The sequence below is a fragment of the Streptopelia decaocto genome (assembly GCF_964273445.1).
Source record: "Streptopelia decaocto genome assembly, chromosome: 4".
In the NCBI taxonomy this organism is placed as follows: Eukaryota; Metazoa; Chordata; class Aves; order Columbiformes; family Columbidae; genus Streptopelia; species Streptopelia decaocto.
Window position 1 is genome coordinate 4,631,207 of NC_138658.1, and position 10,645 is coordinate 4,641,851.

Genomic DNA, 10,645 nt, shown 5'->3' on the forward strand with positions numbered 1-10,645 from the left:
GAGCTGCCCATGGCATGAGGAAGAGCTCCTCCTGCCCCGTGGGACTCTGTTGATCCGTTTGATCTGATTAGTCTTCTTTTGATTTCTAGGCTACTTTTCCCCATTTGTTCCTGTGCAAACAAAGCCAGATACAGCAAAAAGTTTTTCCCTTGTTTAGTGTTTATACCCTTAATTTATTTTTTGGAAACTGAGCAGTAGAATTTATTAAAATAGAATTGTAGCTGAAACAGATAAACTAAATAATGGAAACTACTGCAAAGAGCAATGCGTCCTTTCCCTTGCTACCCTGGAAAGAAATACCACACGTTAAAATACTGGATGCACATAGTCATGTGTAATTTGGCAACCAGCTAGAATCACCAGATTTATCATACACTCAACTGTGAGCTGCTGCCAAGGAGTGCCTATAAAAGGAACAGAAAGATGATGGACAAAGAGGTTACAAATCGATATTATATGGTTAAATGCCAGTAAAGAGAATCAGTTTTTCCTGGTCACACATGAGAACTTGACTCCAGCATGTCAGAAATGCCAGAAAGCCAGTTCATCCTTCTGCCCATCCCACTCCTGGGCCTGCTGTGCAAGATTTCATGGTGTCTGTAATGAAAAAAGTTTCCACATGCCTAATTTAGCCTTGAGGACCTTCATGATCCAACCAGCTCTAGTCTTATACCAGAAACCATTTAGAATGCTATAGTGAGAAGAGCTCAACTCTTTAGCTGTTGAACAAAACGATAGATGTACTAATATGAATAGTATTATTTTTAAAAAATGTGGTAAGATGCAAAAAAACTCCATAGTCCTGATCAGAAAACAAATGCAGCATTCATGAATCAGGAAGGCATCGCTCTGCAGACTCCTGCTTAGGGCACTTGACTTCAGGCAGACTTATTTTATAGCAGTCAAATTTTGTTTCATCTAGGTTTAGATTTTTTCAAAAATGAAAAGTGAATGTTTCTGTGAAGTTAGCAAAACTTAGAAGTATTGCATGACGGTACAGACGGAGGAGGTGGTTTGCTTCTAATACATCGGTGTGGTGGGATTTTTTTTCCCAACCCTGCACAAACCTATTATGTGTTTATATTTACTACAGAGCTGCAGGGCTCATTCATTACTTTCTTTGAGACTTGTCACTGGAATCAAATTAAGGCTGTGCAGATGCACATGCAGTATTAGGGAAACATATTGTTTACTGAGAAGAACTTCATTCTAGTGTTTTCTTGGTAGGGAAGTGCTAAAACTCAAAACTTTTAACAAGTCATTTTGGTGTTATCTCATTACCTGTGACCTTATAGTTTTATCCTTTAAAAGTAGTTAAGAGAATTATGGGTAACTTTTATAGTGGGGCAAAGTGAGTTCCATGGGCAAAAGTTACTGTAATTTGGCAGACAATATGGAATTTGTTAATCCTTGATAACTTTTCTGTGTGTTCATGATGTGCTGTGTAATTGCTGTTTGTGCTGAGGGCTTTGCAGAAGTTCAAAGGGCTACGGATTGGGATAAGAATTGCTCAAAAGAGGCCAAAAGGCATGATAGTGTTATGGGTCCAATGTTCAGCAGCAAAAGAAGGGTCTGTTCAGCGGAATGACCTGCTCACAGCGGCAATTGTGTTCTCTGGGGAAGTTTTTGCACAGTTGTACTGTAATATTATGTGGGACTTGGTGCTGGAAATCTATGAAAAGTACAACAGCATTTGCAAGAAGGAGAGCACGTCCATGGAATGTGTATAAATGTTACATGATAAGTTATCTACTGCTCTGTGTATGCTTCAAATAATACAGCACTAGCTACTGTCCCTTATTGCCTTTCGATGCAAACCATTCCATTTTGTGTGAGCTGCACTTTCTTAAATGCAGATGTGGCCAGTCTCACGTGGTGTTCCCCAGGGCTGGAACATGGAGGTGGTTGGTCTCTTCTCCCAAGGGACAAGCAAAAGGACAAGAGAAAATGGCCACAGTTTGCGCCAAGGGAGGTTTAGATTGGACATTAGGAAAAACGTCTTCACCAAAAGGGTTGTCAGGCATTGGAGCAGGCTGCCCAGGGAAGTGGAAAGTACAGGGAATTAACTGAATATAGAACATCTCTCTAATGCTTAATTGTTGCTGAGTATTCTGTACCCGTCCAAGTTAAATAGAGCCACCGCACTGAGCACTAATATACTGATACAGTAATATGAATAACCTGGATACTCTGAATACTGTATAAAATGTGCCCCAGCAATCCACTGGTTTGGAGGGATACCTGCTGAGCAGAAGAAAAGCACCGGACCTGTTACCAGTTAAATGGCAGACCTGTGCTGGTGGTATTTTTTTTCTCAGAGCAACTGCCATCTCTGGGAAAAGCTGTTTGCATCACAAGTGTCCATGCAAAGGGCTCATTCACAGGTATAAAACTTAAGTAGTTGTTGACAGAGGAGTTATTTCTGCTTCTGCTGATGATCAAGGTGGTTGCTAGGCTTCTCTGTACTTCAGGCTTTGTAAAACTTTGATCACACAGCAAATCCAGAAGGAAGGAATTGAGATGAGGAGAAATGAGTATGTGTTTAGTATATTTCCATTCTGAACTCAAAGGAATCAGCAAAGGCCTTCCCTGCAACACGCAGCCCAGAGTCGTGTGATCCTGCACAGCGGTTTGGGCAGGACAGGATCAACGGAGCAGTGCCTGCAACAGCAGCACATCCCTAGATGAATGTTGTGCACCAAATGATGTCCCTGAGGGACCAGACAGATTTCTTCTGTGAAATGCTCTGTTTGAATACAGGATGCAATTGCAATACATCTGAGTCTCTTCCTTTGCTGCTGTAGGAACTATCACGTAGACCTAGAATAAACCTGTCATGTTCTGCACTAAAATTAGGAGGGGTTTACTGCCATTAAGATTATTTATGATAGTTTGATCTGATTAGTCTTCTTTTGATTTCTAGGCTACTTTACCCCATTTGTTCCTGTGCAAACAAAGCCAGTTACAGCAAAAAGTTTTCCCCTTGTTTAGTGTTTATACCCTTAATTTATTTTATTATTGGAAACAGAGCAGTAGAATTTATTAAAATAGAATTGTAGCTGAAACAGATAAACTAAATAACGGAAACTTCTGCAAAGAGCAATGCGTCCTTTCCCTTGCTACCCTGGAAAGAAATACCACACGATAAAATATTGGATGCACGAGGTCGTGTGTAATTTGGCAACCAGCTAGAATCACCAGATTTATCATACACTCAACTGTGAGCATCTATTAAGATGCAAAAAAAACCCATAATCCTGATCAGAAAACAAATGCAGCATTCATGAATCAGGAAGGCATCGCTCTGCAGAATCCTGCGTAGGCCACCCATCCCTACAGGTGATTCACATGTCCTTCATGCCTCTTATCCTGTCAGTTCTCTCCCCGGATTTGGTGGAGCAAAGATGTGCTTCTTCTCCAGGATTAGTTGCTTTCATGTGCTTTGCAATCTTCACTCCACTTTGCAAGTGGGCTGATGTTTAAGTGCTTAGCTGAAAACAAAAATAGTCTTGAATCTGTTCAGACAGACCCACTTTACACGGCTTTTGAGCCTTATTTTAGTTGGTTTTGGTCACTATTCAGTTTTCTGCATGGTGCAAGAGTTGGAGAGCAGTTCCAGAGGACAAATGCTGTAGGGCTGATTTCCCATATGATTGCGAGTGTTTGAAGTTTACAACAACAAATTTTACAAATACTGTGACGGATAATGTAATCATTCAGTTGCTTCCTAGATAACATTAATACATATGGCTTATGTTTCCGTCTCACACGTAAGGACATAAACGTGAACAGTGCTACATGTACTGGTATTCCCTGCCTCTTAGGACATGTCCAGTCTCTGCTGTTGAGCTTATAGTCTACAAAATGGTTGTCAAAAGGTCTCTCAAATGTGTCATATTATTTTTCCTTAAACATCCATGTGTTGCTCTCCTCCGTCAAAGTCCCAAACCCGACACTGACGTGAAGACAACACAGATTTCGGAACTGCCGACTCCCTGCTCGCAGTTGTGAAGTGCTATGGGGAGCTGGCATCTCTGCCAAACATTTGGAATGGATGTGGATGTCGGGGGGAGTTGACCCTGAGATCCTGTTGCTGTGCGGCTTTGTGTGCACCTTAGGAAAGGACTTTTTTTCTTATCCGATTAATAGAGGGAAATTAAAATCAAACTTGTATGTCAGCAGGCATGGATTTAATGAGTAGCTTTTTAATGACAGATAGTGTATATCTGCATTCAACCATATTTCGTATCCTGACTTGCTCTATGTGTTCATGTGTCAGATAAGTTTTAATAAGTGATCTGTTGGTTGAGATGTTTGTACAGATGGACACAGGCCTCAAGGTCTTGGTCTTTGTCTCTGTAGTCAGTGCTGTGGCCCCTTGGTGTCCGCACTCCTGTCAGCAATCGCTTTGTGGAATAGACTCTGAAATGCACTTATGAGGACTAAGTACAAATCTTATCTCATCCCCTGCCTTCAGTACTTGAAACCCTTCAATAATTTGTAGTTAAAAGGCAAAGGCAGATATTCATGCCTTATAAATGCCTCAGCGTAATAACTTTGGTCTTCAGTGTAACTGGGCACCAGTTTCAGAGACAATCTTTGCATTTCTACTATGAAGAACAAACTAGATTATATCCTAGCAGCTATGGCTTTGCATTTGTTAGCAAGACTGATAATTTACCCTAGTGAAGGAGAATGGCTGAAGGAAAAAAAAGTGATAAAATAGAGAATATGAATTTTACAGCACTTCCTAATTTTGAATCCATAGTGTCATAGAATCCTAGAATATCTCAAGCTGGGATGATGGGACATAAATGCACTTGAAATTTCTCTTCCTGATTCTAGTCTAAATTTCTCGGATGTTGTTATCAAGAATAAAACTAGATTAGGAGAAAAGCCACCAGACAGAGGTGAGGAGGCGAGAAGATTTAAAAATACAACAAACATGAATTCAAGAAGTGAAAATTAGGAGACAATAGGGCAAAGTAATTTGATAAGAAAACCTCATGTTTATATGAAAAGGGCTGCAGTGTCAGCTTTTACCTGAGGATAACATAATGCAGCAAATAATATTGTGGACCCTCGAGTGAGGGCAGAGAACAGCAGCAGCTGTCATTTCCCTGCTGTACTATGGTTGCGGTTGCAGCATTCACCCAGCTGAGATGGGGACTGAGACGTGTGGGCAGAAGTGTGTAAGGTGGGTAAAGGTGGGAAGCAGCAGTAGTGGAGGGTGCAAAGGCAGGTGTTCGCTGCTGGGACCAGGGGTGTGATGGAAGGGCCTGTGGTATGAGGAAGAGCTCCTCCTGCCCCATGGGACTCTGTTGATGGAGTGCACTGCATGGGACAAGTTTGACCGAAGCCCTTTATTGCTAAAAGCATTTTCTCGGGAGAGGCGTCCTCCTGGGTCTTGGCTGGGCACGGGAGAGCTGGCAGTGGCACCGGTGTTGGCCAGTTCTTTGTTTGCATTCACTAAGTGAGGTGCTGGGTGACGAGGGAGGTGGTCTGCTGTGCTGGTCCCTCTGCTCACCTCCCACAGTTGTGTCCTTCAAAAGAGCAGGACAGTGCGAATACTGAAAACGGAAAAGAAGGGGGGAGTTACAAGTGCTGTGTCTGGAGTGTTCAGGAGCAGGCAGCGGGCAGGCAGGTGTGCCTGAGGACCGGCTGCGTCTTTCTCATCCAGCGTCGTCCTAACTCTGCTGCATGTGACATGCAGCAACGGGGCAGCCTTCCAAACGTGCTGAATGGAACCCTCGGGAGCTAAGGCACCTTGTCCCTCCCCAAAGTCTTGTGCTGCCACTGTCAGATACATTCCTCCTTCCTTTGGCTTTGATGCTGTTGTTGCCAAGGATGCCCCTTACTCCTCGTTCTCCTTTGCCTGTCCTGTGCTTACAAACGGTCGGCCCTGTTACTCAAAAGTCTCGGATGCTTTCTGAGAAGGGAGCATTGCGTGCTCTGCCTGCCAGAGGGGTTGGGCAGTTTGGATTTTGGGTGGAGGTGGCGTGTGCTGTACCTCACTTGTGCTGGTCAGGATCTCACCTTTTTCCTGCACGTAACAGCTCAAATCCCTCGTTCACTTTAGCAAATGGCAGCGTGTGCGTGATCAGCAAGTCTGAGTTGAATTTCTTCTCCAGATAGCTGGAAACCAATTTGGGGATAAAATTTCTTGCCTTCAAACCTAGAAACAGGAGAAATCACTCGCTGTGTATCATCAGAGAAATGCTGTTTTGATAATGTAATGTTCGTAGAGTTTTCTGGTGCCAACAGTGTAGCAGCTCTCCTCTGAGCAGAATATTAGAGCTGACCACGAGCTTGTCCCATCTGCCAGCCTTTGCCTACCTGTAAAATATACTTGAGGCTGCGCCCTTGTGATGTATGGTACCTATTTCTTGTAATGCATGAAATTTAAGAGGATGGGGCTAAACTGTGAAAGACTAGATGATACTGGTGGATAAAAGAGTTTTTAACAACAAAGGTGTTGAGACACTGGAGCCTGTTGCCCAGAGAAATTGTGGATGTGCCATCATTGGAAGTGTTCAAGGTCAGGTTGGACAAGGATTTGAGTAACTTGCTCTAGTGAAAGATGTCCCTGTGCACAGCAGAAAGCTTTGACAAGATGACATTCAAAGGTCCCTTCCAAACCAAACCATTCAGTGATACTATGAACTAGAAATTACCGTGAAGGGAAAAGACTGAAATATCTAAAATGTTGTATTGAGTTTCCTACCTCCGAGTACACTCCCCTTCCATGTACGCCCCGTCAGCAGAAGCAGAGGATCAACAGAAATCACTGCATCAGAAGGCGCTACCCCAACCATCACGGAGACACCAGTGTTCATATTGCAGGAGGCCAGGGCAGCAATCTAATGGGACAGGCAAATTAATTAGAGAACACGCTGATGAGTTTGTCAGAAAAGCGTTCTTTCTGTGCGACTGTCTGCCTCTCCTTGTAATCTGAACACACTGACTCCCTGGCACAGCAGACGTGCTGAGCTCAGTGCCTGTTTTAGGACTCGTACATCATTTTCTCCCATGCCCACAGGCGGCCTTTCTGAGCAAAGGGGTGTCCCGTAGTGCAGGCAGCGGGCAGGGAACTGCCTGCAGGGCTGAACTTTGCCCTGGCGGGAGCCCGTGACTGACATGGGAGAGAGAACACCCATGCTGAAATGCCACCTACCATGGTATCCACACGCCCAATGACTTCAAAGGAGTAGTCCACGCCACAGCCGGTCATCTCAGTGACCACCTCCTGGATGGGCTTGTTGAAGTCCTGAGGATTGATGCAGTCGGTGGCTCCCAGCTCCTTGGCCTTGGCAAACTTGTCCTTGTTGATATCAATGGCAATGATGCGGGAAGCTCCAGCCACCTTGCAGCCCATGACAACAGAGAGGCCAACTCCTCCGAGGCCAAAGACGGCGCAGGTGGAGCCTGGTTTTACCTGCACAACAGGGGCCCTGTGAGTCTCCAGCGTGAACAGGAGGTTTCTGTCACACAGGGCTGGGGAGGGTGCGAGGGCAGCCACAGGGCTGATGCTCGACACGCCTGAATACCAACCTTGGCAGTGTTGATGGCAGCCCCGTAGCCGGTGGAAAACCCACAGCCGAGCAAGCAGACCTTGTCCAGGGGTGCAGCAGAATCTATCTTGGCAACAGCATACTCAGGTGCCACGGTGTATTCTGCAAAGGTGCTGATCCACATGAAGTGGTGGATCTGTTTCCCTTTGCAAGTGAACCGGCTGGTCTTGTCAGGCATCAGGCTCTGTGGTTCTATGAAGCTGTTGGGAGGCACACGGATTTCACAGCATCAAAGAATGTCAGGGATTGGAAGGGACATCAAAGATGATCTAGTTTAATCCCCCTGCTGGAGCAGGAACACCCAGATGAGGTTACACAGGAAGGTGTCCATGCGGATTTGAATGTCTGCAGAGAAGGAGACTCCACAACCCCCTGGGCAGCCTAGTTCAGTATTACCTCACCCGCACTGAGAAGAAGTTTCTTCTCATATTTAAATGGAACCTCCTGTGTTACAGTTTGTATCCATTACCCCTTGTCTTACCATTGGCTGTCACCGAGAAGAGCCTGGCTCCATCCTCCTGACAGTCACACTTCACATATTTATGATGATTAATGAGGTCACCCCTCAGTCTCCTCTTCTCCAGCTCCAGAGCCCCAGCTCCCTCAGCCTTTCCTCACACAGGAGATGCTCCACTCCCTTCCTCATCTTTGTTGCTCTTCGCTGGACTCTCTCCAGCAGTTCCCTGTCCTTCTGGAACTGAGGGGCCCAGAACTGGACACAATATTCCAGGTGTGATCTCACCAGGGCAGAGTAGAGGGACAGGAGAACCTCTCTGACCTACTGACCACCCCCCTTCTAATCCACCCCAGGTACCACTGGCCTTCTTGGCCATAAGGGCCCAGCGCTGGCTCATGGTCATCCTCCTGTCCACCAGGACCCCAGATCCCTTTCCCGTCCACTGCTCTCCAACAGGTCATTCCGCAACTTATACTGGAACCTGGGGTTTTTACTGCCCAGATGCAAGACATGACACTTGCCCTTGTTATATTTCACTAAATCTTTCCCCACCCAAGTCTCCAGGTCTCTCTGGATGGCAGCACAGCCTTCTGGTGTGTCAGCCACTCCTACCGGTTTTGTGTCATTATTTGTTTTCCTCAAGTAAAGCACGCGTGGAGGTGTCAGACTGGTTGAGAGACAGCTGACCCCATTTGAGTAGAGGGGAGGGAGAAGCAGACTCACTGGGACTTCACGCAGTAGTTGGCTTCAGGGTTCAGGCAGAAGGAGCATTCCCCACAATAAGGAATACAGAGAGGGATGACTTTGTCTCCTGCAACAAAGCAGATCCCTGTTAGGAGCTGCTTGCTCAGCAGGCTCTGGGGTGCTGCCTGTTGGAGCCTCTGTGGAGCTTTCCCATGGCAGCATCCTACCAGGAACCCTCTGCTCCCTCTGTCCTGAGGACACGCTTGTGTGCATGGGGAATAGAGCCGGAATGTGCATGAGACAGCCCAGTGCAACCAGTGTGCACTCAGGTTTTGAGCCACTGATGCAGGAGCAGGGTGGTTGAATGTCTGAACTTGGGGTAACATCATCTGCTTTAAGAGCTGACTCCTGGGGGTGTGTGTGTGTTTTACCTGGTTTCACAGAGGTCACTCCTTCTCCAATGCTTTCCACAATCCCAGCTCCTTCGTGGCCTGGGATAACTGGAAATTCCACATTAGCAATGCAACCTTCAATAACGTGGTCATCTGTGCGACAGATGCCAGTGGCTACAATCTGTTTGGAGAAGAAAGAGCAGTTGAGCTCTAGAAACACTATGGCATCTTTAATGCGGTTTGTGGAAGGATTTTTCACAGTACTAGTCTGGAATATTAAGGCTTATGGCTGGACACAGACCCCTGACAACTATTTTCAAGGTATAATAACCACAGGTAGAACAATACTGACAAGATAGAAAAAAAAAATGGAATGCATTTTTACCTTGATACGGACTTCACCTGCCTTTGGAGGTGCAACCTCCACCTCCTCAACAGAGAGGGGTTTGCCCGCAGCCCAGGCAACAGCAGCTCTGCATCTGATGACCTGGAAGCAACAGAGAGGGTTATGCTGCTGACTTTGGTAGGTGACATGGAGATTATCCCTGAAGGGAAGAGATTCAACTATACTGCATAGACGTGACAGCAATGTGCATGGTGCTGCTGTATTCTCCGGCCAGAGGGGCAGCACTTTTAGTACCAGGGAAATGCCTGTTAGGAGCTTTCCTGTTGGTCTGGTAAGAGAGAGGACTGAAGGTCTCTAAGACAGGTTATGGAATGGTCCCTGTCTGGAAGCTGGATGATTCTTTCCCTTGCCAAAGGGGTGATTTGTGTATGGCATGTCCCAAACCCTAGAGCTGGTTCAATAGCAGAAAATTCAGCCCTCAGCTAGAATGTGGTTTTGGCAAGGAAACAGTTGAATGCAGGAGTGGAGTGGCTGCAAGACTGCGCCTCTGAAGAGCTGTGTTTCCCTGCCAGTGCGGGAACACACAGCGGGGCTGAGCAGGAGGGTGTTTTTCAGGACAGAACGATCCAGCGTTTCCACTCCTGAGCTGCTGGGCAGAACGGGAGAGGAAGGCACTGCCTAAGGCAGGTACCGACATGTGCAGTTGTATGAAAGCAGAAGGTGGTGTGACTGGAGGAGTTTGGAGGGGTTAGTGGAGTAATGACAGAGGAAAGAGGGTGTGCAGTAGAGGTGCACAGGCTGAGCCATTTGCAGAGTATTTCCCCAAGAACAGGCCCCCTGAGGAAAGAAGAAGGGAGATGAGTTGTCCTTACTTTTCCCGCAGTGGCCATGAGGTCCCTGTTAGCAGAGCTGTTGCTGTTTGTGCAGCAGGCTGGAGGGAAGCTGCCGTCTGTCTGGCCAAAGCCCCGTGTTGCGAAGTGTCCTGGCTGTGGAACTGGAGCCTTCCTGGGCAGCCGCAGGGAGCGTGGGGAGTCCTGGTGTGGAACGGTCGCCAGAGGGCTGTGGTTAATCCGTGTCTGATGCAGGACGCAGAGGAGCACAGGGAGTGTTGAGCGCAGGAGCTGGTGGCAGCAGGGAGACGGCAATGGGTCGCAGCCGCTCTGCACTGGAGCGGGCAGAATTCCTCCCGGGAGGC

At 46.6% G+C, this 10,645-nt stretch overlaps 1 protein-coding gene across 1 annotated transcript; it reads right to left on the minus strand.

Moving 5' to 3' along the window:
• Positions 1-5,028: 5,028 nt before the first annotated feature.
• Positions 5,029-10,645, minus strand: LOC309439346 (alcohol dehydrogenase 1-like). Its single transcript, XM_082051815.1, has 9 exons — positions 10,323-10,645; positions 9,490-9,591; positions 9,144-9,285; positions 8,752-8,839; positions 7,552-7,771; positions 7,175-7,435; positions 6,725-6,860; positions 6,037-6,175; positions 5,029-5,570 (listed from the first exon to the last, which is right to left on the minus strand). The coding sequence occupies exons 1-9, from the start codon at positions 10,338-10,340 to the stop codon at positions 5,546-5,548; spliced, it is 1,131 nt and encodes a 376-aa protein (XP_081907941.1). The 5' UTR covers positions 10,341-10,645; the 3' UTR covers positions 5,029-5,545.